The following is a 27,179-nucleotide window of genomic DNA, read 5'->3' as shown; positions in this document are numbered from 1 at the left end:
GGCGGGACAGCGCCCCCCGGCGGCGGGAGGCCGGCGTGGCCGGGCCGGGGCCCTCCGCCCGCACTGGGCCCGGAGGGGCCGCGGGGGCCGCGCGCTGCTCCCCGCAGCCGGTGCCCCCCCCCCGGCACTGCCACGGCACCGGCACGGCCCCGGGGACACGGAGCCCCCTCACACAGCGCCCAGACACAGCGCCCCCAGCACAGCCCCCACACAGCCCCCCTGTACAGCCCCCCACACAAACAGACCCCCAGCACAGCCCCCCCAAACACCCCCACACACAGCCCCTCCAAACACAGCCCCCCCAGCACAGCCCCCCCAAACACAGCCCCCCACACACAGCCCCACACACACAGCCCCCAAACACCCCTCCTAGCACAGCCCCCCACACAAACAGACCCCCAGCACAGCCCCCCCACACACAGCACCCCCAGCACAGCCCCCACACCCCGGCCCCTCAGGGCCTCGTGGTGCCCGTGAGCGACCCGCGGTGAGGGGTGCGTGAGGGGTGCGGGGGCTCAGCCGCTAATCCCCCCCCCGGCCCGCTCCGGGAGCAGATGGCGGGGCGGGCCGAGCCGACAATCCCCCTAATCCCGCCGGGGCAGCGGGGCTGAGCCGGGCCATGGCGGGCACGAGGGCGCGCGGCCGCCTCCTGCACTCGCTGCTGGGCCAGGTGGGACCCCGGGGCGCGCGGGGGGCCGGGCGGGGGGCTGCGGGTCCCCGCTGACTGCGCTGCCCCCCCCAGCTGTGCTGCCGCTGCAGCTGCGGCCCCTGTGGCCGGCTCCGCGTGTCCACGGGCACCCGCGTCCTCTACACCCTCCTGCACGTCCTGGCCTCCACCGTGTGCTGCCTCATGCTGTCCCGCACCGTGGCGCAGGCCGTGAGGGAGAAGGTGACTGGCGGAGCTGGGAGACCCGGGGTGTGGGGGTGCTGGGGGTGCTGGGGGGGCTGGGAGCAGTGGGGGTGCTGGCAGTGCCAAGGAGAACGGGGAGCCAGGGGCACAGGAGATGCAGCCACTGCCCAGAGTGTGGGGGTGCCAGCGATCCCTGGGGTGCTGGGGCTAATGGGGATGGGGAGGGCGCTGGGAGTGCTGGGGGCATCGGGGGTCCCACTGTGCTGGGGGTGCGGGGGGTGCCAGGGGCCCCCCACCGGCCCCAGCCCCCCGCCGTGCCCGCAGGTGCCCTTCTCGGCCGTGCTGTGCCAGCACCTGCCTGGTGGCACCGACTGCGAGCGGCTCGTGGGCTCCTCGGCCGTGTACCGGGTCTGCTTCGGCACCGCCTGCTTCCACCTGCTGCAGGCCGCCCTGCTCCTCAACGTGCGCTCCAGCACGGACTGCCGCGCGCAGCTCCACAACGGGTATGGGCCGGGACAGGGGCTGGGGGCTGGGGGCTGGGGGCTGCCGGGCACCCCCATCCTGCATCTCGCTGCCCCGCAGGTTCTGGTTCCTGAAGCTGCTGGTGCTGGTGGGGCTCTGCGCCGCCAGCTTCTTCATCCCCGAGGACAGCTTCATCCGAGGTGCGTCCCCCGCCCAGCCAGCCCCTGCCCGTAGCCCCCAGTGCCCCCGCCTCGTGCCAGCCCCACCGCCGCCCTCTCCCCCTGCAGCCTGGCACTACACGGGCGTCTGCGGGGGCTTTGCCTTCATCCTCATCCAGCTGGTGCTGATCACCGCCTTCGCGCATACCTGGAACAAGAACTGGTGAGTGGCGCTGCGGCCGCCTGGGTGCCCAGGTGCCCCCGGCTCTCACCGCTGTCCCGGCAGGCTGACGGGCGCTGCGCAGGACAAGCGCTGGTACCTGGCTGTGCTGCTGGCCACGGCCGCCTTCTACACCCTTGCCTCCGCCGCCTTCTCCTTCCTCTACAAGTACTACACCCACCCGGCTGCCTGCCAGCTCAACAAGGCGCTGCTCACCGTCAACAGCAGCCTCTGTGGCATCGTGTCCTTCATTTCCATCACGCCCTGCGTGCGGCTCAGTGAGTACTGCACAGCGCCGCACGGCACAGCACGGCACTGCCTGCCGAGGGGCAGGGCCAGCGGCATCCCAGCGCTGGGAGGGCAGCTGCGAGCCCCCAGCTCAGCACAAGAGCAGTGGGCACCTGGGGAGGCCCCAGCTCCTGCTGGCCCCGCTCGGTGCCTTGGCACAGGGCTCTGGACAGGAGCCCCACGGGAGGGGACCGCCTGGAGCCCACACGAAGCCTCTGCCCCCTCTCCTTGCAGAGCAGCCGCGGTCAGGGCTGCTGCAGTCCTCCATCATCAGCTGCTACGTGATGTACCTCACCTTCTCTGCGCTGTCCAGCCGCCCTCCAGAGAGAGGTGAGTGGTGCCACCTCCTGTGGACAGCCGGCCCTTGGGACACAGCCCCCCTCTCACCTCCACCTCCCCGCAGTGCTCTACAAGGGGCAGAACCTCACCGTCTGCTTCCCCAGCACCCGGCAGGATGAGCTGCAGACAGAGGACACGACCGTTGCTGTCCTGGGGGCTGCCATCATGTATGCCTGCGTGCTCTTCGCATGGTGCGTGTGCCCGGGGCACAGGGTGCAAGGGATCCTGCCTGTCACAGCGCGCCCAGAACTGCCCCTCGTTGGGCACAGCCAGCTCAGCACCATGAGGGGACCCTGTCCCCAGCCCGTGGCATGGCCGGAGGCGCTGGGCTGTACCCAGGGGCAGCGTAACCTCCCCACGCCAGGCACAGCAAGCCTGCTGCTGCTGTGAGGATCCCAGGTGATGGATCCGCGGGGTGGGCTGGGGCTGGCGCATTCCTGTGTGTTACACCTTCTGCCTCTCTCCCGTGCACAGTAATGAAGCCTCCTATCTTGCCGAGATCTTCGGGCCCCTCTGGATGGTCAAAGTTTACAGCTTTGAGTTTAAAGTGAGTACGGACGCTGCCCACCCCCATCTGTGCCCCACATCCTCCTGCCACAGGCACCCAGACGCAGCGCCCAGAGCCCTCCTGAGCCCCAGATCCAGCCCCGGGGCAGAGGCAGGTTTGCCCAGCTCAGCTGGGGACTCTCCTGTGCTTACCCCGTCTGCGCCAGCTCCCTGCAGCCAGGCAGCCGTGGCAGCAGCAGGGCCAGCTCAGTCCAGATGCTGCGGGGCTGCCCAAGTGGGGCAGCGGCTGTGGGGCTGGGCTGACCCAGCAGCAGGGAGGGGTGGCCGCAGGTCCCTGCCTTCACCCCACACCATCACCAGCTCGCCTCTCCGGCTCTCTGCAGAAACCTTCCTGTTGCTTCTGCTGCCCAGAGAAGATGGAGGAGGAGCTGAGAGGTGAGTGCCAGCAGGTCGGGGAGAGGCTGCAGGAACACACAAACGTGGGCACCAGCATCAGAGCCCAGGGGTGCTGGAGGACAGGGTGCAGGAGCTGCTGTCATCCTGCACTCTCCCAGGTGCAGAGCAGACGTGTGAGCCAGAGGAGCCTGCCGGGGGACAGTGCCTTGTCCAGGACGAGCGAGACCGGGTGGTCTACAGCTACTCAGCCTTCCACTTTGTCTTCTTCCTTGCCTCGCTCTACGTCATGATGACCCTCACCAACTGGTTCAGGTAGGGCCCAGGGTGCTGGCCAGCCCCCCCCTTTACCCCTGCTCCTTTTCCAGCTCTGGTTCAGCCACCCTGCCCAGGCTGCCCACCAGCACTGTCAGCACCAGCTCTGACCCGCTCTCGCTGTGGCCGTAGCCTGGTGCCTGTCACAGGCTGCTCCACACTGGGCCAGTGTCAGCAGTCTGGTCGTGTGCCGGGCAGGCGTAGGGCTCTGTGCCTGCAGACCTGCGCTGCTCCGTCCAACAGCCCCTGCCCGATCCCCGGGGTCACCCCTGTTGGTGTCCCTCGGGTGCCGACACCTGCCCTCTCCCACCAGCTATGAGAACGCGGTGCTGGAGACCACCTTCACGCACGGCAGCTGGTCGACGTTCTGGGTGAAGGTGGCTTCGTGCTGGGCCTGTGTCCTGCTCTACCTGTGGCTGCTGCTGAGCCCCCTCTGCATCCACAGCTCCCCCCAGCACCGGTGCGGCAGCCCAGCCCTGCGCGTCCTGCGGCGGCGGCGCGCCCCACACCGTATCAGTGTCTCCACGTAGTCCCTGCTGGGACGGACTGCGCCCAGCCCCATGCACGGGTTGTGCCCTGCTCCTGTGCCCGGGCACCGCCCGACCTCGTGTCCCAGGAAAAGGCAGCTCCGGAGGAGGATCGAGGAGGTGTGCGCTCTGCGACACCAGCCCGCAGGGACGCTGCTCCTGCCTTGAGCTGGAGCCATCGGGGGCCACCCCGAGACCACCTGGGTGGCGGGTGCTCAGCCTCAGCTACAGCTGCGGCCCCTCCAGCTAGGGAGGCAGCTCCTGCCCACGCACCCCCCTGGCATGGCTCCTGCCCTGCCCCGGGGCCTGCCAGGAGAGTGGCGCTCTGCGCTGGCCACCTCCACTTCAGCTCGCCTGCCTGGCCGTGTGGTTGTTGTAAATAGCTCCTTGAATACATTTTTTTTTTAATGTAAAGCTCTGAGTGAAGCGTGTGCCATCTGCCCCGCATGCACACAGCAGCCGTGGGGCTGGGCATGGCAGGTGCCAGCAATACCCCAGCAGCCCCCAGCCCTGCGGGGGCACGGGGCAGGGGGCAGGGGGCAGGGGCCTGGCCTGACGGGGAGCAGCCAGGGAGCGCCCTTGGTCCTGCCCCAGCCCCCAGCCCCCAGCAGGCCCTGCACCCAGCCCCGGCACCAGGGCTGCTCCCGTCCCCATCTGCACCTGATCCCCGTGTCCGCTCCACTCCCATCCCATCCCATCCCACCCCGTCCCGTCCTGTCCCACCCCACGGCACCACCACAGCCGCCCCTCTCCCAGCACCGCAGTCACGCCACGCTCCCGTTACACTCGCTGCGGCCAAGCCCAGCCGCGCGAAGAACGGACGGACAGACGGACGGACAGATGGACGGACAGATGGACGGACAGACGGACGGACGGACACTGCCCCCGGCACCCGCCCACGCCCGGAGCGAGCCCGGAGGGGCCGGCGGCCGGAGGGCGCGGTACGAGCGTGGCCGCAGGAATGCGGGGCCGGCCCCGGGCCCCCGCCCCGCCCGCAGAGCAAACACGGCGGGGGCGGCCCCGGCGGGGCCCCGCTGCCGCCCGACGGGGGCCCCGCGCGGCGGCTCGCGCCCGACCGGGACCGTCGCGGGTCCGCCGTTGCCCCGCGCCCACCGGCCCCGGGAGCCGAGCGGGGAGGGCGGCACCGGAGCGGGGCTGCCCGGGGGCTGCCGCCTGTGCCCCCCCTTCCCCCGGCCATGCAGGGGCGCGGGCGGGGCGCGGGCGTCGCGCGGCTGCAGCAGCGGCTCGGGGCCGCCACGCAGGTACGGGCGCGGGGCGCGGGGCGGGGGGGGCGGCTGCGGCTCCGGGCTGCGGCTCCGGTGCCAGCGGGACTCTGCCCGCCAGGAGAACGCCCGGCTGCGGTGCACCCTGCGGCAGGCCGAGGCCGGCATCTCCCAGCTGCAGGCAGAGCTGGAGCGGCTGCGGAAGGACTTCGGGCAGCGGGCGCAGCGGCGCACGAGGTGGCACCGGGGGCGAGGTGGGAGGGACGAGGGACGAGTGGCGGGGGCGAGGCGGGACCCCAGACCCAGCCCCTGCTTCGGCACGGCTCTGCCAAACGGGTGCCCCACACGGCCCTGGCCATGGCCGGGACGGCCCCGGTGCAGCCCGGGGCCAGGCTCCCATCGGGAAGTGCTGCCCACCCAGCCGTGCTGTGAGCTCCGGCAGACGTCGGGAAGCCCATGCAGAGCAGCTGGCACGTCCCCACCGGCCCGGTGTTACCTGCCCCTGTGACACCGGGTGTCCCGGGGCCGTCCCAGCACCTCTGCCAGCCCTGCAGGGCCAGGGCTGGAAAGCTGCGGGCAGCCCCAGCCTTCGGAGGCCCTGCCATGAGGGTGCTGTGTCCCTGCAGAGAGCAGCAGGCCCTGCGGGAGCTGGCAGAGGAGAACCTGGTCTTCACGAGCTACGTCAGGATGCTGCAGTACGTAGGAGCCTGGCAGGGAAGCGGTGGCAGGGGACAGCTGCCGGGACCAGCGCCTGTCCCAGTCCCCGCCAGCCTGGGGCTCAGGCTGCTCCTCCGGGCAGGGCGACGAACAGGAGCCTGTGTGAGAGCAACAGCAGCCTGCGCTCAGCCCTGCTGCTGGGCTCCTGCCGGGGCCCTGGAGCGGTGAGTGCTGCGCGGTGCAGCAGGGAGGGCAGGGGCGCGGGGGCTGCTGGGGCTCCCCGCTCGCCCTGCCCGTGCCCCAGCTCAGGCGCGTCCAGCACAGGGGCTGCAGCCGGCACCCAGGGTCCAGCCGCAGCCCCGGGTGCTGGGAGCGGTGGACCCCCCCCAGGAGGCCCTCCACACTGATGCCTCCCCCGCAGCCATGGCCTCCCCTCCAGCCCCGCAGCCCCCTCGCTGACCCCTCACCCTGCCTCCCTGAGGACACCCACGGCAGGTGAGGAGCGGGTGCGGAGGAGCAGGGACAGCCGTGGCCGCCCCTCCCTGAGCGCTGCCCTGGGCACAGGTACAGGGGGGGCGGCTCTCCACGCCCCCAGCTCCCCGCCACAGGCCCCCGGCAGAGCTCAGCCTCCAGCTCGGACACAGCCTCGCTCAGCGATGCCAGCAGCTGGAGCTCGGAGGATGCGTGTCCCCACAGCCCCTGCTGGGGCACCCAGGTGAGGCCCTGCCCAGTGCCCCAGCCGGGGGGGGAGGGGGATGCCACTCTGCCTACCCGGGGCCCCCAGCCCACCCCACAGGCTCAGAAGCCTTGTTGCGATGTTTGCCACCCTGCAGGACCCCGTCCCCCCCGCAGAAGGCTGCTGCCACCCTGCGCAGCACTGCTGCAAGAGGAAGCTCCCTGCCTTCCCTCCGGAGGTAACCAGCAACGCCCCATCCGGTGCTCGCAGCCCAGCTGGGGAGGGGAGCGGGGACACCCCCGCCTTGCCGTTCTCCCCATGCCCTCCTCCCCCCTTCTCCCCAGGGGTCCAGGGCAGCAGAGGAGCCTGCGCCCCCCTGCCCCGTGTACCGGCTGGTGCTGGCAGGTGACAGCGGCACAGGCAAGTCCAGCTTCCTGATGCGCCTGTGCATGAATGAGTTCAGAGACATCTCTGCCACACTAGGTACCAGGGCTGAGGTGGAGGGGCAGGGGCACAGGGAGCCGGGCCTGACTGCTCCTCCTGGCAGGGGTGGACTTCCAGATAAAGCAGCTGCTGGTGGATGGGGAGCAAACTACGCTGCAGATCTGGGACACAGCAGGGCAGGAGAGGTGAGCAGAGCCAGCCGGAGCCATGCCTGCCTCTGGCACCCAGCCGGCAGGGCTGGCAGGTCCCCACAGCTGGCCCGGGGTGGGCGGGGGTCTTGCCCCCCTTGCAGTGACAGCCCTGGCTGCAGGTACCGGAGCATCGCCCAGTCCTACTTCCGCAAGGCCCACGGCGTGCTGCTCCTCTACGACATCAGCTCCCAGAGCAGCTTCATCAGCATCCGCCAGTGGATTGAGGACATCAAGGTAGAGGGGAGGATCCGGCAGCCCCCGTGGGGCAGGGCAGCAGCCCTGGGGAAGGCTGTGCTGAGCCCCACATGGTGCTGTGGGAGCAAACCTGCAGCCGGGCCATTTGTGGAGCAGAGCCTGGGAGCAGCCAGGCCTTGGGGAGCACCTGGAACAAAAAGGGCAGAGCCCCGCAGAGGCTGCTCCAGCCAGGCTGCGTGCCCGAGCCATGAGCTGCCCCTCGCTCCAGCAGGCTGCTGAGACAGCGCTCCCGCTCATGCTGGTGGGGAATAAGACTGACCTGCGCCCCGGCCTGCCAGAGGCAGCGGGGGTCAGCACAGCCCACGGGCAGAAGCTGGCCATGGTGAGCAGCCACAGCTCAGGACGGGGCCGAGGAGGGCCGGGACCTCCCCCTGACTCGCCTGCTCTCCCCCCCAGGCCCACAACTGCCTGTTCTGCGAGACCAGCGCCAAGGACGGCACCAACGTGGTGGAGGCCGTGCTGCACCTCGCCCGGTGAGCAGCTCTGCGTGCCGGGTGTGCCGTGCAGCGCCCGGGCAGCGGGCCTGGCTGACGGCACCGCGCTTGGCCCCGCAGGGAGGTGAAGAGGACGGCGGGCTCGAGCAGCGGCCGCGGTGTCTGCCTGGATGCGAGCATCCCTCCCCCGAGGGCAGCCCCGGGCTGCTGCAGGGCCTAGCGCAGGAGCAGGCGGGCTGCAGGCCATGGCCCGCCCCCGCCCGCAGCTCCCCCCGGCTCCCGGCCCGCCGTGCCGCCCGCTGCCCCCGCAGCTCCCCCGCATCCGCGCCGCCTCCCTGCTCGGCCCCCACTACAGCTCCTTCCACCCCAGACGCCGTCCTCCGCTGGTTTCATTTCTCTGCTGGTTTCGTTCCTCCGGGCTTCCAGCGCATCCCCGTCCTTCCGCCGTCCCCCGGGCGTCTTCCCCTCGCCTGCCCCGCCAAGGCCCGGCCCCCCCCGCACGCCCGCAGCCGCGGTCGGTGTCCCCCGAGGCGGCGCCCGCGGAGCCCTGGCAGGCTGCGCCCTCCCCTCCCGGCCTCATCTTTGTTTCTCACCGTGAGGCTGCGGCCGCTCCGCGGCGCTGCCCCCCGCCCCCCCCAGTCCGCTCAGCGCCGGGGGCGGCCCCACCGGGCAGCCCCCACGGCACGGCCCCATCCCGCCCCCCGGGCGGCCCCAGCCCCCCCAGCGCGGGCGCAGAGAGGGAGGAGGCAGGAGGCAGGGCCTGCAGGGCTCCACAAGCTACTTTAATAGGAGAGGGGCCCGGGGCGGGCGCAGGGCGCTGCTGCCGGGGTCCCCGGCGGGGCGGCCCGGCCCCGGGGCTGCGCTGGGCATCCTGCCGGCGGGCGGCCCGGCCCCGGGGCTTCAGCGGCCCGGCCCGGCCCCGGGCTACTTGGCGCCCTCCTTCTTCTCGTCGGCCTTCTTCTGCTTCTGCTGCATGATCTCCGAGTCCCTGCGGGAGAGCGCGTCGCCGGGCTGGCACCGGCACCACCGCCGGCACGGGCCGGGGCCGGGGCGGGGGTGCCGGCGGGGCCGGCCGACGCTCACCTCTGCTTGCGGGCGGCGGCCGAGAGCCCGTCGTCCCGCCGCTTGCCCTTGCCCGAGTCGCTCTGCTTCTTCAGGTTCTTCTGCCGTGCCAGTTCGCGCTGGTTCCCGCCTGCCACGGCGCGGCCGCCTCAGACCGGCTCCGAGGCCCCCGGCCCAGCCCCGGGGCTCGGCCCCGGCCCCGGCCCGGCCCGGTTCGGCCCAGCCCGCGCCCCCGGCCCGGCCCCCAGGCCCGCACTCCCGGGCGCGGCGCCGCTCCCCCGGCCCGGCCCGGCCCCCTCCCCCCGCAGTGGCGGGTCGCGGCGCCGCCGCCCGGCGCTGCCCGGCCCGCACTCACGGGTCATGGCGCCGCTCCCTCCCGCCCTGCGCTCCGCCGCCACGTCCCGCACTGCCCCCCCGCGCCCCGCCCCGCACCGCTCTTTAAGGGCGCGCCGCAGCCAATCGCCGCGCCGAGCCCGGCCCCGGCACGCTCCCATTGGCGCGCCGCGCCGGCTCGGCCCCGCCTGATTGGCCGCGGGCTACGACCGCCGTTCTGCCGGCGGGGGCGAAAAGACCGAGAGCTGCGGCGCAGGCGCGAGGGCCGCCGAGCCGCGCCCACTGCCCGGGAGGGCGGGGCCTGGCAGAGCCCTGCCCCCTCGCGGAGCGGCGAGGCGCGGGCCGGGTCCAGTCCCCACTCCGGTCCGCCGCTGCCACCGCCCCTCTGCCGTCCCGCGGGGCGGGGCCGGGGCCGCTCAGGCCGCGCCCTCCTGCGGCGCCCTGCGGGCAGAGCCGGCCGTGAGCGGGGCCCGGCGGCGCGGGGCGGCCGCGCAGTGACCGGGCCGGGCACGGCCCCGCCGACGCACCCGGGGCTCCGCGGGCGGTCGCGGCGCTCCTCGGGGGCGGCGGGCCGGGCGCGGCGCTTCACCAGGCGGGAGAGCTCGGCGTGCACGGCCTGCGGGGGGAGAGGCGGCCGGGCTGCAGCGGGGCGGCGCGGGGACGGCCCCGCCGCGGCCCCCCCCGCCCGGCGCCCGCACCTTGCTGGCCGGGTCCAGCTCTAGCGCTCTCCGCAGGACGAGCGCGGCCTCCTCGTCGCGGCCCTGCTCCGCCAGCAGCTGCGGGAGGGGAGAGGCGGGGCTGGCGGCGGGCGCTGGCGGCCGGGCGCGGCGGTGCGGGGCGGCGCGGGGCGCACCTGGCCCCGCCGGAGCAGCGCCTTGCCGTTGTCCGGGCTGATGCGCAGCGCCGCCTCGCAGGCCGCCAGCGCCTCCCCGCCGCGCTGCAGCCGCCGCGCCGCCGCGGCGCAGTTGTTGAGGCACTTGACGCGCTGCTCCCGCAGCTCCTCTTCCTCCTGCGGCCCGGCCGGGGCTGCGGGGGGCACGGCGGTCAGCGGCCCCTCCCCGGCCCGCCTCGCCCCGCCCCGCCCCGGCCCGGCTCACCGGCGCCGTCGAGGGCCCGCAGCGCCAGCCGGTAGGAGCGCAGCGCCGCAGCGAAGTCGCCCCGCGCGAAGTGGACGTTTCCCCGCTCCCGCTTCTGCGCGCCCAGGCGGAGGCGGGCGGCGGGCGGCAGCCGCCCCGGGTCGGGGCTGTCGCGCACCTCCAGCAGCGTCACCTCGAAGAGCAGCGGCGCCTCGGGCGGCACGTCGGGCTCCCTGCGGGCACAGCGCCGGCTGCCCCCTGCGCCGCCCGGCCGCGCCGCCCCCCGCCCCCGGCCCCACCTGCCCGCGCGGCCGTAGCCGTAGGGGAAGGCTGCGAGGAAGAAGGAGACCTCTCCGGGCTGCATGGTGGGGACGCCCAGCTCCAGCGCCTGCGGACACGGGGCACGGGCTGGCATCGCCGGGCGCCGGCCCCGAGCCCCGCGCCCCCGCCGGAGCAGACCTGCACGACGTCGCCCTGGCCCGGCACGAAGCTGAGCCGCGGGTCCCGCTCCACCAGGCCGCCGTCCTCCAGGGCCCCCAGCACCTTCACCGACACCTCCTGGCCCGGCCGCGGCGGCGGCCCGCCCTGCCCGTCCCGCACCACGCGCTTCCGCAGCAGCCGGTCCTCTGCGGGAGGTGGCCCGTGAGAGCCGCCCCCGGGCACCGCCGCCCCGTCCGGGGCTCCCGGCCCCGGCTCCCCGCGCCCGGGCACTCACCCGTCAGGTCGCTCCAGCCCTCGGCGGCGAAGAGCGGCGTGAAACCGGCGGGGCCCAGCGCCGCGAGTCCGTCCAGCCGCCGGTAGAAGAGCTGCTCCTCCTCGCGGCCCGACGGCACCGCGATGGTGGTGTGTGGCATGAGGAACCGGACCCTCCTGCCCCGGCCCGGCCCCCGCGGCCGCTCGCCGGCCCCCGCCTCCCGCTCCGGGGAGCCGCCGCCTGCCGAGGGTCCCTGCATGCCCGCCCCCGGCCCCGCTCCCCCCCCGCAGCTGTGACCCGACCTCGGCCCGGGCGGGCCCTCGCTCCCCGGGGCTCGGCGGCGGGCTCCCGCAGACCCCAGCCCGCTCCGGGCGCGCCGCCTCCGGCCCCGCCGCCCCGCGACTGCCCCGGGCAGCCCGGAGCCAGGGGCGCCCACGAGAGCATCCCGCCGCGCCGTTACCTAATGCCCGGAAGCCGCTAAGGGGATTAGCGGTGACGGCAGAGCTTTGCGAGCCGCCGGCAAAAATAGCCGGCTCAGGTCGAGCTCTGCCGCGGGGGTCCCGCCGGGGCCGGCCCGGGACCGGCCGCCCCGCCCCGGAGCCGCCCCGGAGCCGCCCCGGTGCCGCCCCGTCCCGGTGCCGCCCGGCGCGGTCCCGCACTCCGGGCCATGCCGCGGGCGCGGACGGAGCTGCGCGGGCGGCTCCGGTACCGGGGCTGCGCGCGGGGCCCGCGGCTCAGCCTCCTGCACGTGCGGCTCTCGGAGGCGGCGGCGCGGGCGCTGCGCGGCTGCCAGCGGCGGCAGGTGGGAGCGGGGCGGGCCGGGGGGCGAGGGGGAACCGCGCTGTGCTGGACTCACGGCGTCCCGCGGTGTTGCAGGGGGCGCCGGGGCCCGCGATCGCCTTCCAGGGGAGCCAGGGGGTGAGTGGGGCTGGGGACGGCGGCGGGGGAGGACTCGGGGGCACCGGGGCGCCCGGGGTGGCCGGGGGTGAGTGGGTCGGGGCACCGGCGAAAGAGGGGGGACGGGACGGGACGCGGCACCCGGGGCGTGGGGAGGGGGGGCTCGGAGCGCCCCGGGACGGTCTCCGCGGGACGGTGCCGGTGGGAGCCGGGCGGCGCCGCGGGGTGGAGAGGCTCGGGGGGGGCGCGGCCCTGACAGCCGGTCCCCGCCGGCAGTGCCTGACGGTGCCGGGAGGCCCCGGGACCTCTCCGCGGCTCTTCGCCTTCTTCCTCTCCCGCTGCAGCCGGGACGAGCCGCAGGCCAGCTTCGAGTGTGTGCGGCTGGCAGTGCCCCGGTGAGCCCCCCGCCGCCAAGCCGAGGGTCCGGTGGGCTGTGGGGCTGCTCACTCGTACCCCCCCGGAGCCAGCCCTCTCCCATTCTCCTGGTCACCTTTGCACTCGACCTGTGCCAGCAGCACGGTGTCAGCCCCAGCCCTGGCACTGCCGATGGTGCTGCAACACCCATGGGTGTGAGCACTGCCCATGAGCAGTACCTCCCATCACTGTTCAGCCCCCGGTTGTGTCCTAGCCTGCTCACGGTCTCCAGTGGCAGCCCAGGATTTTGGGGGCTGAAAATCCCCAACAGCCTCTCATTGTTCGCAGCATCCTCAGCCCACAGTCCCTGTAGGGGCATTCAGCATGCTGGAGCAGCAGCAGCCTTGGAGACGGGGCCTCTCTGGGGACAGGCTGCCTCCTCTCTTGGGGTGCCCGCCTTGCAAGGTCTTCTCTGGGCTTTGCATGGGATAGAGAGCATGGGCTGGGCTTGGCTGGCGGGAGGTATTGTCTTCTCTCAGACTAGGTCAAAGCTGGCTGGACAGCGTGGGCAGCATCCAGGAAAAAATCACAGTCTGTGCCTCAGAGGGCATCTACCCACTGCTGCGGGAGCGTGTGTCCCAATCTAAGGAGTCCTGGAGCAGAGCAGTCACTGAGGTGGATGCGGCTGTGCCTGGCTATGGTGAGCAGGGTGCTGCAGGGGGTGCTGAGCCTCTGCTGCCTCTCAGGCTGAGGCCACACTGAGCACCCACACCTGCGTGCTGGCAAACCACCAGGGTGTGATGGCTGCAGTGTCCCTGCTGTCCCCCCAGGAGACGGGGGCTGCCTTCCCTGGGACCTGCTGGCTCTGGGATGTGGCAGCTGCTTGCCATGGCCACGGGCAACAGCTCTGTGAGTCTGGGGGTGTTGGGCCACACCAGGTAGCAGGAGGCACCAGTGGCACTGTGAGTGCCGTACCATGTTCCTGCCCTGTCAACCTCGGTGGGATGGGCACCGCTGGCTGGAGGCACAGGGGCTGCACTGGGTGTGATGGGGGAGGAAATCTGGTGTGATTCTGCCAGGTGCTGATACTGCTTTCTCTGGGTGTGTCTGCAGGCAAAGGTGTCACGGCTCCCGAGAAGGCAGGCACGGTCAGCGTGCTGCAGCAGAGCTCCCTCTGTCATGTCCGCGAGGGCAAGAACCACGGGCCAACAGCGGCCAGCCCCAGGGCTGCTGCTCAAAGCCTGGTTCAGCTCCTGGCCCTGCGGCCTCACCGCAAGCATGAGCTCCTGCAGCGGCTGGCGGGGATGCAGGCAGGCAGGCCCGACTGGGCAGGGCTGCTGGCTGCCCTGGAGGAGGTGAGGGGCACTGGGGCAGCTCAATTCTGGCGTGTGAGCACTGCGGGACATGCGCCTGCTGCTCTCCCTGCGCAGGTGGCAGACCTGGATCCCACAGAGTGCTGCTACCGCCTGAAGGAGTCGCTGGTGGGGCGGGTGCAGGAGGACTGGCCGGGGTACACGGCCCAGGAGCGCCAGCAGGTTGCCCTGCTGCAGCACAGGTAGAGCCGGGGGGCCGGGGTGAGGTGCGAGGAGCAGGGGGGCTGCAGGTGCACGTTTGCTGCTGGGGTCTTGCCTTGGGCACGCTGCGCATGATGCCCGGTGCTCAGCACCCTCCAGGCACAGCTGGATCCACCCTTCTGCTGCCCGGGCACCAGGCATCCGAAGGCGCTTCCCCAGCCTAGGTCTCTGGTCACCCCCTTCTTGTGCTCCAGCAGTCAGCCCCACGGCCCCGCAGCCCGGTCCTTCCTGGTGCCTCTGCAGCAACCGCTGGAGTGCGGCTCCCCTCCGGGTGCTGGCGGAAACCGTCTGGGGGTGGTAAGTGCTTGTGGACGCCAGCAGCAGAAAGCTCCCGGGTTCACAGGGGGAGAGGGCCCGGCTGGGTGTCTGCTTCCCGAAGGCATCCAGCTGCTTCCTCACTGCGTCCCCTTCCCACGGAGCCCAGCCACCCCGGGGCTCTGGGTTCTGCTCCTGCCTTGTGCCCCAGCCACCCCTGTGCCCTGTGTAGCAGCAGGGGCTGGCCCTGCTGCAGCTCCTGGCTCACAGACACAGCCCAGTGGCTGGGCTGTGCCAGGGCTGTGATGTCAAGCGAGGGATGTCGCAGCCCTGGGCTGAAGCTGGCAGAAGCGTGCGGCACCAACTGCTGGAACAGGGGTCTGGGACAGGCATGAGGCAGAGCGAGTTTTCTTTCAGAAGCGCCTGGCACTGCTGGATTTCTCCAACCCAAGAGTCAGCAAGAGGCACCGGAGCTGCCTGCGGACATTTGGCACAAGGCAGCCAGGAGCATGGGGCCAGCAGCAGGCTGGGCCTCTGCCCCCGAGTAGCGACACCAGGGAGCTGCAGGGTGCAGAACGGGGGGAGAGCAGAGAAGAGGCAGACAATGACCAGGAGGAGGGCGCCCCGTGCCCCGAGCAGCGCTGCTCTGCACCCAGAGGTAGGGGGGGGCATGGCCAGGGCCTGGCCAGCTTGTGTTGCAGAACTAGACCCTAGGATACCTTGGGAGGGGGGTGGGTGGCCCAAAACAGGACTTCTGGTAAGCAGAGAGGTTTTGGCTGCAGAGCCAAGGCGAACACAGGGGTGATGCATGCCTGGATGTGCTGCCCAGCCTCGTGGCCCCCATGCCCAGTGGAGCCATGCAGCTGCCAGCTTGGTTTAGGACAGAGCATTGGACAGGTTCTGGCTGAGTGGGAGAAGGCTCTGGGAGGGCTTTAATCCTCACTCGTCTTCTCCTTGTCAGACACCAGGTCCCAGCCCAGCAGCTCCTCCTTAGCAGAGATCCCGGATTACTTGCGGTAAGAGAGTTTGGTGCTAGCTGCCACAGCATCGTATCCTCACCCTGAGTTTGCCACTGCCTACCACACACCATCATCCTGATTTGGGCAATTTGGGCCAGCCCCACAGCATGGGACAGGCTGAGACCAAACTGCCTGCCCAGCCTCCAGTGGCAGCAGCAGCAGCGGCTGCAAGCCAGGGCCCAGGCACAGCAGTGTGACAGCCGTGTGCTCACTGCCGCTCGTGCTGAGGGCATTGGCAAGGCAACGTAGCATGGCCAGGCCCCTGCCCTGCCACCTGCTCGAAGACACAGCAAAAACAAGCCTTTTCTCCTCGTTGTGGCAGAAAATACCATACCATCCGCTCAGCAGAGCAATGCAGGTCTTATGAGGCAGCGTTCAATGCAGACTATGCTGAGTACCGCTACCTGCACGCTCGCATTGGTGGTGTGAGCCAGAAATTCATTCAGCTGGGAGCTAGAATGAAGACATTGAAGCAAGGAACAGAGGAGCACCAGGCAAGCAGTAGACCTGGGCCATGGGTGACACAGCTGTGCTGTTTTCTGCTCATCTCCTGCTTTTGGCTTTCAGGCACTTGAAGCTAAGATTGTGTATGAATACAGTCACTTCAAGAAGGTAAGGCTGCGTGCCCAGCAGGTACTGGGGTCCCCCCAGGAGCTGATCTTTGTGTATGGTTTTCTTTTATTTATTGTTCTTTGTTTTGTTTTCCTTTCAGAGTTATCCTAATTACCAGCAGGAGAAGAACCGCTGTGAATACCTGCACCAGAAGCTCTCCCACATCAAAAGTCTGATTCTACAGTTTGAAGGAAGAGGAAGCTCCTAAGCACACCACTGCTAGGATTCCTTTTTTTTTTTTTTCTTCTCAGGACTTGTTCTTCCTGGAACAGGGGAAAAGTTGGGAGGAATTAGGCCCCAAAAAATGCATTAGACTAAGGGTAATGTTGGTGAATGTCCCACAGCCCTTGGGTAGTTGCTATCTGGGGCAGCTGCCAGGCTGCTGTAGAAAGAAGCTGTCCCAGCTGCCTGCCAGGCTGCATTACCAGTTGTGAAATGTTTCTCTACTCTGTAACAAAGTACGTGGCCTGGGCACAAGCAGTAACACTCACCAAGAGCAGGCACTCAGCCACACTCTTAGAAAAACATCACCTGTGCTCAGTACCTGGCTGCCACTGGTTCTGAAGTCAGACTAGACCAGATGGCAAGGATCGAAAAAGCTGCTTCTTACCCAGAGCAGGACAGTGCCTTGTCCATTAGGGAACCAGCACTCCAGTGTGGTTTTACAGAAGATAAATAGGTCCTGTTATAATACTATTTCTTGTATTAGTGTCTGGATCTGCAGCCAGCTTCAGGGATCCTACCAGCCTGAGGTGCAAGGGAGTCAGATTTTGCTCTAGGACACCACCAAAAAGGGGTCTTGATACCTGTGCTTGGACACAGACCACTTGGCAGCCAGCAGCAGAGTAGAGAAGGTAGATGCGGTTTAGTATACAGATGTAGTAGAGATTCTTGTATTTCAGAACTGATACTACATAGCTGCTGTAGCCAGAGAACTACATGCTAAGTGTTGTATGATCATCTGTACCTGGAAGATTTCAGCAGAAATAAAAAACTGGTACACTGCCTTTGGGGGAAGAAACCACAAAGAAAGCACTAATTCTTACCATGGTAACTGCCGTACCATAGTAGTACCTCATGAGTCTGCTGTTCCTTGTTCTAATCCACACACATACTGAGAAACTCATATCCAGGGCAACAGCTTATCTTTGTTCACCCACCACAGCACTCCTGACCTTTCCAATCAGCACATTCTGGGACAGAGGAAGTTAGGACTGCTTGTACCAAGATGGTCAGTCACAGCCCACACCATCTGACTGGAGAATGGGATTGCATCCCTCTCCTGGTGAGAGGCATTGCTACAGCCTGCTTTCTAACAAAAAAAAATCTCACAATTAAGTAGTCTTAATTAAGTGTCCCAACCATACACAAAGTACAGACAACAGATCTTCAACAAGGCTGTGAAAAACACCATCACTGGCTTTACCTGTGTTTGGGTAGAATAAGTTGTTACAAGTGCTCCTCCCATACACTCAGCTAATTTTGCAAAATTTAAAAGCTTACTTTATGCTGCTGATCAAACCTGATGATATGCTGCTGTGTAAGCCCGCCTGTCTAGATTCAGCAGTCACATTAAGTACTATGTACCTCTAAAGTCACCAAAGCAGCATTATTACCCTACCAGGCAACGTGCAGACAGCAAAAGCATTTATGAACAGGGTCCCTGAGCCCCAAATCTACACAGCTGCTGCACCTGAAGCACGACCCATTGGGGCAGTTGCTGCTACTATACTCTGGGAGGATTCCAGATCTGGACAAACAGTGTAAAAGCTGAGCCTAAAGGCTCACTGAAGTAAACTAGACTCACAGTAGGAAGGTGCTGACTACAGAGCAGCAGCCGCAGCCTAATGTTGTGTTTGAGAGACCTACATATGACAGAGACACTTTGGTTTAAGGGGGTCATTTTATTGTTTCACTTCTCCAAATGTACAAAAAAAATTAGAAAATAACCCTGCTCCCACCCCCTCCCAAACCACAAAACAAACCAGTCTGGGGAGCCCCACAACAGTGCAGCTAAGAGACGGCAGGAAATTAAACAGAACTAGATACAGCAGCTGGGGCCCCTCAGCCCACATGGTCACTGGCTCTTCACAACCCAGAACTGGCCCCAGTCTGCCCAGTGCTTCCCCAATTCACACAGAGCTCATCCTGACAAGATGGTGAGTGGGTACTTTACAAATCCTCCTTTGCTTTCTTCTTGGATTTCTTGGTTTTATCTTCCTCCTGCAGCACAGGAGTGCTGGTTGCCTCCCGCTTCAAGTAGCTGATGAAGTCACTCACTTCTCTGCCACCCTGCAGGAAGCACAAGACAGTAAGGCAGAGCCCCATCTCCCTGTGGACTTCCCTTTGCTGGGTGTGTGTGGGGGTGGTGTTCAGGTGCCAGGCAGGAGACCAAAGCAACTGTGAGTGAAGCTCTCCCCCGTGAGTCTGCAGCATGCAGCAGAACATTCCCAGCAGGTACCACCAGGTACCTGTGTTCCCAGGGTAACAGAACAGAGTGCCAGGCACAACTCCAGAGAGACTCCTCATTATTTGAACACTTTGATTCTACTTTACCTTTTTTACAAAGCCCCAGGAGAAGCAAAACACTCACCTCATACTTCTTTGGACTCTGCTTCTTGCCAGCTGGAGCAAAATAAATGGTGGGAAAGCTGGGGAAACAGAATAGATGTTTGAGCTCAGGATGTGCTATTTTCTTCAGGCTCTGTCCTTTCAGACTATCAAGCCAACACTTACTGAGGGAACTCGCACCCTGCATTGTTCTGGTTTAGCACAGCAACAGCTTCACCAGCTCTTATGGCAGAAGGTATGACCTCCAAAAGCCTGCTCCTGTCTGCACAGCTGGCTGAGCACAACTAGTTCTGCAAGCTAAACAGTTTTCATAAAAGCAACTCCAGTGTTGTTCTTACACTGCTGAGACCAGAATCATAGATTCAAAAGCAGAGCAAGGGGTTGTGTGAGACAGGCCTTTAAGCATGGCCAGGACACCAGTATCCCAGAGGAGAGTGACAGATACATGTAGTTTTTTTCCCACATGACTTCTTCACACTAAGCAAATGCCTAACAGTTGTATGCTAATTGCCCCTGTGCTCCCATCCACCCCAGGAGACACTTTCAGCACTTCTGTAGGGATTGCTGGTCAGAGACAGAAGCCTGAACTGGTCCACTGATACAGTGCTACAACGGCAGTAACACCTACCCTCTGACTTCATATGGAGAAGGCACATCGTTGGCTGTAGCATCCATTTTGGCAATGACAATATTGGGGTCTTTACTGAGCTGTTAGTAGAAAGAGCATATTAATAACCAATCCATAGTAGTTAACACCAGGAACTAAGCAATCAGCAAAGTGATGTCAGAGGACAGTACACACTGTACACAAAAAGATCAGTAAATTTCTGTGTGGTTTTCTTCTGCCTCAACAGGGGCACAAAGAATTAAGTCCCTCCTCATTCAGCTGTATGCAGCATACAACTCCCAAAGGCACCTGCTGAATTTGTCTGGTATAACTTCTGGGGAATGCTGACCCCAGAGAAACCACCTACCTTCAACCTTTTAGATGTAGGAAAGGTGCCTGACAATCAAATAGGAAAACACTGGACAGATCTGAGAAAATAGCTGTAGTAGTGGAGCTGTAGCTCCACTACTGAAAATATACAGGGCACTGTTATCCTTCACCAGACAAGAGACTATAATCATTCAGAGGGAAAGGACCTAAAAAAGGAACTTTGCCAATTGAAGACAGGGAATCAGGGAATATTTACTTGCCAGAGCAAGAAGAGCAAGCTAAACCTTACAGCATGGTTGTTACCATGCTCCAGATCCTGCTAATACACTTCTGCATTCACAGGCAATGTCAAGCAAGTCCTCAAGAAGGACTAATTATGCCCTGTTATCATAAAGGATAGGCAGACAGAACCTGCAGGATTGTTTAGCGCTGCAAAGTTCTAGTTTGTTCTTATAACAGAGTCCTAAGACCTACCTTCTCCCCAAGTTCTTTGTATTTGGGCTCCAGATTCTTGCAATGGCCACACCAAGGTGCATAAAACTCTATCAGGACGTCTTTGTCTTCTGCATTAACAATTTCATCAAAGTTCTCAGCAACCACCACCTGACGGAGTTCAATTAGACAAGTTAGGTTTTTTTGTAAGTCAGCAGTGAGGTAACAGGACATACTCCATATGCTACGCCCCAGGAAGCCTGGCTCTCCCACAGCAGGATTCACACCACACCTACACAGCAAGCATCAAAATGACCAAACACACAGCTCTTCACCAAGCTGTAACATCTTTAACTTGCAGGCAAAAGACATAAGATACTGGCACCCCCTGCAGGTGAGGTTTGGACCTGGTAACATTGCAGGAGGATGGTAAAGTTTATTTTTAATTCCACTAGTTCCAGGCTGAAAAATGAGTTTAGCCAGACTGGCCAGGGCATCCCTATGCACACATAAAAATAGTGCCTTTCATTCCCTTGTAACATCCTAATCATAAAGCCAAACCATGCGAATACTTTCTTTCAGGGCAGAATTTAGTGGGATGAATGTACAGTAGGAATTATACCATTCCCCTAAGCTGATGAGATGAACATGTAACTCTTTAGGAATGGTGCAGTTGTGACCAACAACTGTGACCAACAATTGTGACCAAATGGGGGAGCACAAATCAAGACAGCAGGCCTTCGCAGAATCCCCGTAGATTGTGATGATCTCACACTTGGAGGACAAATCACTAGTGTGCTCAAGCAGCAGTTACTGTGCTGACAGAACAGTATGGAATCAAAACTGAAAAAGCTGCATTTCCCCCTTACCTCAGAAAATTGCAACATAAAAAGGAGTGAATTATTTTTCCATCTTTTTTCCATCTATCACAGGATAGGCTTCTCAAGGTGCCACAACACAGCACTCACAGTACCAGATACTGGCATATGAGTGGAAGCTGCCACTGAAGAGTTCTCCAGCCACTAGTAGGAGCTGCTGCTACCCTTGATACAGCACTCACCTTCACAGGACCATCGTTGCTTTCAGGGACAGGCTCCGATTTCAGATACTTTTTCAAATTTCCATCGAAGTAATCTTGCAGGAATCTCTCCAGAGCCTTTCCATCACGGCTGAAAGCAAAGTGACATTTTACAGCCACCATGACACATACAGGATGAGAGACAAAAACTTTCAAGGCTGAAATAAGCTCTTTCCACCCACGTAACAGATGCTACTTGCATCTGTGAGAGCACCAGTCTGGGGCCAACTTAGAAGACCCAAGAACAAGCACAACAGAAACCACTAGAGTTTTGACAGGAGGCTGGATGCATACCCCATTCAAGGTTTTAGGCCTTCTAACACCCTTAAGTTTCTTCTTTTCTCAATAAAAAGGTATAACCATTCCCACCCTTACCCTTTAATACATCTTAGTTCCAAACCAGACATTAAATAACTTGAATTTAATTCTGTACCTTTGTATACAAACAGTTTTTTTGGAAGCTCTCTGGAGGGTAGGAAAGCACACCTGACAGCTAAGGTATTTTGACCCAGCAGTCATTTCTTCTATCAGGAAGATCCAACTTTCCTGTTTCCTCCAAGCTAATGAAGTATGATCTGGTCACAGACCCCTAGACAAAAGTCTATCAACAGAGAGGCAACATTGCTAAGTTCAAAAACTTACGAGAATTCTTCCTGCATGACATATTTATCTCCTTTAGCTGTTCTGATGGCAACAACAGGAGCCTCACCCACGCTGCTGTCTAGACCAAATTCTGACAGCTCATGGCCAAAGGTTTTCCGGCTAGCAACAGCAAATGACAGTTTATGGCCAGCATCCAAGAACTTCTTTGCGATCATCATAACTCTGAGGAGAAAAAAACCAAAACAGAAAACAAAGATGATTGCCTGGAACATTATGCTGTTCCTTTCAAGTTGAGGTACACACTGGACAAGGAATTCAGTAGTGTGAAGTGATACATTCAGCATAGGTAAGTCCTACAGAAGTGGCGTTGAGAAGCAGAGTAAGCAAGCAAACTTGTGTTTATTCTGAATGAAGCCTGTGCAAATACCAGGTGCATTCATCTTTTAACCATCAGCTTGATCACTAAGGTCTAAAGCAGGGGTGAGTAAGAAAGACAGAATACCGTATAACCTTACCAAGGAAATTTCAGTTTAAGGTCAAGGGACTAGAGATCCAAAAGCAAATATGGTGAGGTTCCAAGTGATAAATGCCTTTGGTTCTGCAGGCAGCAGCCAGCCTGGTAGTTTTTGATTAGAAACCCACCTGGAATTTTTCTGAGAGAAAATAATTCCCATACGAACAGTTTTAAGAAACTCTGTAAATGGAACTCTGGAACAGCACTAACACAGGGACCAAATAAGAGAAGCAAATGAACACCACCCTGGCCACTGTGTACCTGTTACGCCAATAGTTGGAGCCCTTTGCATTCTTCTCATAGTCCACATCATAGTATGCCACCAGCAAGTCCTTCCCCTGGATCAAATCTTTGTTGTCTTCAGTCATGTGTGGACAGATGCCAAAGCTACCAATGAAAAAGAGGTTAGCAGCTTTGATTTCACTGTCCAAAACCTTGTTTTGATACAGTACACTCCTGTTTCACACCCAAGAATGTTCAGTAAGCAGTAAGACCCAAGTAAGAAACACTTTGCCTATTCATGTACCAAGTCAAATATCCATCTCTAGACACTACGTCAGTTAACATATCTGACCTAATTAAGGCCAAATTTGGCATACTTCTCAGGAAGTTTACTGTTTTTTAAATACAAGTATAGTTGCTAGATTATGGAGTAGATGCCAACAACCATGCCAGGATTTCCAGACAGAAGGAAGATATCCCAAAGGACACAGTGCCTGAAAGACAGTTCTTATGGAAACTAAACAGGAAGCCCCAGCAACACCAGGTAGAGAAAAAATGATTTCTGACAGGTCTGAACCCAGTTCCAGATAGATGCATCTATCATGTTCTGCAGTAAGGAAACACTCACATGTTCTCCTGGATAAATTTCTTGATTTTTCCACTGGTGATTTTATCTTCTGTGTACTTGACGGTGCTGTCCTCAAACTTGTTTGTGAGCCGTGAAGGACGGAACAAGACTATACCTCTGAGGGGAAGCAGATATCATGAATTAGTTCAAAGTGTCCCTAAGCTTCCGAAGGGCAGCAGCTAGAGGAAGCAAAAATCTCCAGTGACTACTCCCATTCGATGTGCATAGATGCAGCAAGATTGGCTAGTTTCTCGGTGGCACTATTGCATTACAGCTACGTGTCAGGCTGTTTTCCATTATTCAGACAGGACATGGCCTTCTACAGTGAGAAACTAACAAGACCATAACAAGCAACGGGGAGGCAAAACACCTCTGCTGAGACATTTCTCACCTGGAGGCAAACACTAACACTCCACATCCTGCAACCCTCAATTCCAGACATTTAAACTACATATGTACACACACACAACTGGCATTTGGAAAAGCAACAATACCTTAAACTATGTTCACAAGCTTAATCCAGTTAAGAACTGGAATCCATGAATTTGTTGCAGATGTCTCAATAACAAGAAATCTTTACATTAAACAACTTACTCTCCATCTTCCTCATACTTCTGCACCAACTGCTCCTCACTGGTGTGTGCAAAACGGTAGTTATCTCTTAAGTTGTTGGCAGCTTTCATGAATTCAGAATAAGCATCACCAGATGCATCTCCAAAGAAACCTGCAGCAGAAAGACAGATGGTGACCCCAAACCAACTCAGCAGCAGTTACTGTGCAGCTCTCATCATTTATCTTTACAATGCATTGAAAGGTGTCTTCTGAATCAAGTCCTTCAATGCATGTCCAGGCCCGTCTTTGACAGCTTCTCCCCCATTTTTAGTGAAACATTCCCTCCCTTCCATCAGCAGGATGTTACTCAAGAATTAGTCATTCATCTAAAAGAAAAATGTCCTCTGAGCACTAAGATTTCCATTTTCAACCACATGAGACACTACTAGTGGTAACAGCCTATGGTACTTAAGTTCAGGACTGCCGATCAATACTCATTCTGTTCCACTTGTATGATGACAGCTGATCTAGACAAAGAAAAACTGCTATTGCCACTTGTAAACCATGATCAGCTCATACAATGCTGACAAATACCACCCTAGTGTACTTTCTAGAAAAAGAAAGCTACTTCTTGTCAGTCAGCCAAAATAGCAACAAGCTTAAAAAAACAAACACTATAGTGCCAATAAGCCTGAAAGACAGTCAAAGAATCAAAAGAAAAAAAAAATTGGAACGAATTCCCACAGGTCACTGAGTTCAATCTCTTGCTCAAAGCAGAACCAGCTTCAAGGACAGGTCAGGTTGCTCAGAGCTTTGTCCGATTCAGTTTTGAAGAATTTCCAAGACCAAAAGCTTCAAAACCTTTCTGGGCACACGTTCCAGTGCTTTTTCACTCTTGCCATGAAAAACTTTTTTGCTCACATCCAGCTGCTACTACCCTTGCTACAGCCTGATAGCGCCTCTCATCCTTTCCCTGTATATTCCCAGTAGATTTTCCAGGGCCAGATGTCCACTCATTTCAGCGCTGCACTGATTCTACTCACCCACTACAGAAGCATCTTTATCACCGATGAATTTCTCAAAATCAGCCACAGAATTGAGAGCCACTGAAGCAGGTCCTGCCTGTTTCTTGAGATGACTGACAATTCCATCTTAAAAGACAAATTAAATGATTAATACAAGCTTATTCAGTGTGCACCTGCCTTCCAGCGCTATTTCAGCAAGCGAAATGCTGAGACTAACAAGCTCTTACCCGCTGTCCTGGGCCCATCATAGGTTCCTGCCTCTTCTCCATCTCGAAAAATCTTCAAGGTGGGATATCCACTGACTCCATACTTGTTACAGGTGTTTGAGTTTGCTGTACAGTCAACCTAAAGGAATAGAAATATTGCTGCTGAGCGACCTAGCAACCCGTATACCCAAACAAAAGCAGCTTTGCCATTACCCACACCATCAGACATAAATTGGAAGTTTGATGGCTAGAAAGCTCTCACATGCTTTTAATCAAGGCTAGATTCCTTCCACACAAAATGTAAGGATCTGAAAAGCATCTATGTGACTCACATGTAGAAGATTAGAACCCGGGCCTAGCACCCAACCAAGTGGTCCAACTGGTCCAGAAATCAGTAACAGGAAGGATGTAACGGGTGTAACAGCACAGATTTAATGGAAGACCCAGAAAAATATTTGAGGAAATACTGGGAAGATTAAATAGCTGTGTGTTTGACATGACCACATGCAAAAAAATCCTAGAAAGAGTAGATTCTTGCAATCAATGACAGGCTTAACAGGAATTGGCCATTCTTAGCACATTACCAACCCTAAAGGTTCCTGCCATGCCTGAAGCAAACAGGAGCCCACAGCACTTCCCACAAAGGAACAGGAAAACCCTCATTTATCAAAACCATGCAAGTTTTCTGGCAGAACACTCTTGAACAACATCCCTTACTTTGTAAGTCATGGGACAACACCATGACTACGCTGCACACTAATTTTTGGACTAGGCGCATGCAGCTCACAGGTTCCTTCCTCCCAGCCTGGGAGGGCCCTCTCTCAGGCAGCGCTGCACTCCCATTTCACACTTCACGGGCCAACGGAACGGGTCCCTGCCCTCACAGGCGTTGGATTCCATCCCACTCCCCAGTGCTTGAGCCCTCGAAGAGGAGCAGCCTGGCGGGGCTCCGAAAAGCCACGGAAGGCCAGGCACGCGCATGGGCGGAGGCTGCCGGAGGGCTGCACCCCCGACGCCTCGACCTGACCAAAGTCTGCCCGGGAGCCTCCCGCGGGTCAGCGCCCCCGGCCGAGCGCCCACCTTGACGAGCGGCACGATGCCCTTCAGCCGGGTCGCCGCCGACTCGTACTCCGGCGCCAGCCGCTTGCAGTGCCCGCACCTGGGAAGACGGAGGGGTTAGGCCCGCCGGGAAGCCCCCGCCCCGCCCCACCCCCGCCCCCGCCGGGCGCCCCCCGGGCCCGGCCCGGCCCCGCCGCCCCCCGCCCCTCACCAGGGCGCGAAGAACTCCACGAGCACCAGCCCCGGGCGCTCGGCCAGGCCGCTCTCGAAATCGGCGTCGCTCAGCTCCACCACGTCGGAGGCGCGGCCGGGCCGGGCGGCGAGGGCGAGGAGCAGCAGCAGCAGCGCGGCGGGCGGCGGCCGGGGCGCGGACATGGCGGCGGCCGGGGCTGGGCTGCGCTCCCTGCTCGGCGGCGGCGGCGGAGGAACAGGCGCCGGGGGCCGCGGACCGGAAATCCCGCCTCGCCAGCCGGATCTGCCGTGTGGCAGCTCCCGATTGGGCGCCGTGCCCCGCGTCACGCCAGCCGCGGCCAATGGGCTGCGGCGCGGGGCCGTTGGGGAGCTGCGGCGGCCCCGCCCCGGCCGCGGGGTCTCGGAGGGGGCGGGGCCTCGGCGGGGGCGGGCCCGGGGGCGGGGCCTGGGCAGTCCCCGCCCACCCCGGTGCGGCCGCGCAGGGAGCGCCCCCTGGGGCTCCGGCCGTGCCGGGCGCCGGTGGCGGGTCGGGGCCGCGGTGGCGGGCAGGGGTGGCGGGCGTGGGGGACTCGGCTCCGTGAACGGCCGCGGGAAGCGCTGCGGCGCCTTCGGAGCCCGGTGCTGCCGCCGAGCAGCCCTGCCGGTGAGCCGAGGGCGGCGCTCCCGGCCCCCGGCCCCGAGGTGCTCGCAGCCGGCCCCGGCCTCTCCCAGCCCCGGGGGCGCCGCGCTGATTTGCGCCGCTCGGCCGCCGGGCGGGGGCGCGGCCCTGGCTGCCGGACCGCCCGCGGAGCTGCCCGGTGCCCCCGGCAGCCCTGAGCCGCGGGGGGAGCGGGGAGAGCCGCCTGCCGCCTTACTGCGGGGCCGGCAGGAGGCGCCGCCGCCCTTGTCAAGGGCTCCCCGGGACCGCCGGGCGCCGTGCGGCGGAGGGGGCCGGCGCCGAGCCCAGGAGGAGGTCGATCCCCTCCGCCTCCCCTCGGCCGCACAGAGGACGAGTGGCCGGGCTGGAGCCGGACACCGCGGGCAGCCCTGCGGCAGCCAGGCCTCGCCCGCCGGTCCCTCCTTGGCTGTGCTCGGGGCAGCCCCGACGGTCCCGGTGCAAGGTGAGGCCGGGCCGGTCTCGTCCTTGCCAGGCGCAGGTAGCGGTCGGGTTGCAGAAGGCGATCGGGTGATCCCCGGCGGCTGCTTCTGCCCCCGCTTCGTGTCTCCCGGATCGTCCGCACGGCGCGGCCGAGCCCCCGCCACCGCCGGCTCCCGGCGCGGAGGCTGCCGCGGAGCACGGGGATGGGGGGGGCTCCCCGGCCCCGCGTCGGGCTGGGGCTGCTGCTGCTGCGGGCTCCCGGTGCCG

At 62.7% G+C, this 27,179-nt stretch overlaps 6 protein-coding genes across 14 annotated transcripts; 3 read left to right on the top strand and 3 right to left on the bottom strand.

Moving 5' to 3' along the window:
• Positions 1-577: 577 nt before the first annotated feature.
• Positions 578-4,062, top strand: SERINC4 (serine incorporator 4). Its single transcript, XM_068695598.1, is given in 13 exon segments — positions 578-670; positions 743-889; positions 1,175-1,353; positions 1,433-1,512; positions 1,600-1,693; positions 1,757-1,968; positions 2,213-2,308; positions 2,382-2,508; positions 2,792-2,864; positions 3,208-3,303; positions 3,305-3,345; positions 3,347-3,532; positions 3,846-4,062. Coding segments are annotated over 13 exon segments (1,599 nt in total). The 5' UTR covers positions 578-619.
• Positions 4,063-4,486: 424 nt separating this feature from the next.
• Positions 4,487-8,518, top strand: LOC137862952 (ras and EF-hand domain-containing protein-like). 2 transcript variants are annotated; one of them, XM_068695587.1, is made up of 13 exons: positions 4,490-5,321; positions 5,404-5,519; positions 5,909-5,977; positions 6,082-6,163; positions 6,361-6,434; positions 6,504-6,654; positions 6,773-6,853; positions 6,960-7,098; positions 7,163-7,244; positions 7,370-7,484; positions 7,717-7,827; positions 7,902-7,978; positions 8,060-8,518. In XM_068695587.1, the coding sequence occupies exons 1-13, from the start codon at positions 4,506-4,508 to the stop codon at positions 8,157-8,159; spliced, it is 2,013 nt and encodes a 670-aa protein (XP_068551688.1). In that variant the 5' UTR covers positions 4,490-4,505; the 3' UTR covers positions 8,160-8,518. The 2 variants fall into 2 exon arrangements, with proteins under 2 accessions (XP_068551689.1, XP_068551688.1); XM_068695588.1 differs by lacking the exon at positions 7,717-7,827 and having other exon boundaries at positions 4,487-5,321.
• Positions 8,519-8,700: 182 nt separating this feature from the next.
• SERF2 (small EDRK-rich factor 2) lies at positions 8,701-9,363 on the bottom strand. The gene is made up of 3 exons (XM_068695601.1): positions 9,357-9,363; positions 9,023-9,131; positions 8,701-8,927 (listed from the first exon to the last, which is right to left on the bottom strand). The coding sequence occupies exons 1-3, from the start codon at positions 9,361-9,363 to the stop codon at positions 8,864-8,866; spliced, it is 180 nt and encodes a 59-aa protein (XP_068551702.1). The 3' UTR covers positions 8,701-8,863.
• A 243-nt stretch (positions 9,364-9,606) lies between these two features.
• Positions 9,607-11,496, bottom strand: LOC137862956 (peptidyl-prolyl cis-trans isomerase FKBP8-like). The gene is given in 8 exon segments (XM_068695600.1): positions 9,607-9,775; positions 9,862-9,950; positions 10,033-10,110; positions 10,188-10,360; positions 10,432-10,643; positions 10,710-10,798; positions 10,870-11,120; positions 11,123-11,496. Coding segments are annotated over 8 exon segments (1,158 nt in total). The 5' UTR covers positions 11,364-11,496; the 3' UTR covers positions 9,607-9,750.
• Positions 11,497-11,628: 132 nt separating this feature from the next.
• Positions 11,629-17,857, top strand: ELL3 (elongation factor for RNA polymerase II 3). 8 transcript variants are annotated; one of them, XM_068695591.1, is made up of 12 exons: positions 11,629-11,906; positions 11,981-12,022; positions 12,278-12,396; positions 12,895-13,055; positions 13,469-13,710; positions 13,786-13,910; positions 14,127-14,226; positions 14,602-14,842; positions 15,146-15,200; positions 15,526-15,697; positions 15,771-15,815; positions 15,916-17,857. In XM_068695591.1, the coding sequence occupies exons 1-12, from the start codon at positions 11,772-11,774 to the stop codon at positions 16,021-16,023; spliced, it is 1,545 nt and encodes a 514-aa protein (XP_068551692.1). In that variant the 5' UTR covers positions 11,629-11,771; the 3' UTR covers positions 16,024-17,857. The 8 variants fall into 8 exon arrangements, with proteins under 8 accessions (XP_068551692.1, XP_068551691.1, XP_068551690.1 ...); XM_068695590.1 differs by having other exon boundaries at positions 14,124-14,226; XM_068695589.1 differs by having other exon boundaries at positions 14,067-14,226.
• PDIA3 (protein disulfide isomerase family A member 3) lies at positions 17,700-26,101 on the bottom strand. The gene is made up of 13 exons (XM_068695585.1): positions 25,854-26,101; positions 25,664-25,742; positions 24,605-24,722; positions 24,396-24,503; positions 23,395-23,524; positions 22,801-22,917; positions 22,212-22,337; positions 21,476-21,658; positions 20,816-20,924; positions 19,798-19,926; positions 19,015-19,094; positions 18,409-18,466; positions 17,700-18,107 (listed from the first exon to the last, which is right to left on the bottom strand). The coding sequence occupies exons 1-13, from the start codon at positions 26,015-26,017 to the stop codon at positions 17,988-17,990; spliced, it is 1,521 nt and encodes a 506-aa protein (XP_068551686.1). The 5' UTR covers positions 26,018-26,101; the 3' UTR covers positions 17,700-17,987.
• Between the last annotated feature and the right edge of the window lie 1,078 nt (positions 26,102-27,179).

Source organism: Anas acuta, chromosome 12 (genome assembly GCF_963932015.1).
Source record: "Anas acuta chromosome 12, bAnaAcu1.1, whole genome shotgun sequence".
NCBI classification, from domain to species: domain Eukaryota; kingdom Metazoa; phylum Chordata; class Aves; order Anseriformes; family Anatidae; genus Anas; species Anas acuta.
This window is presented reverse-complemented; position numbering and strand designations above follow the sequence as displayed.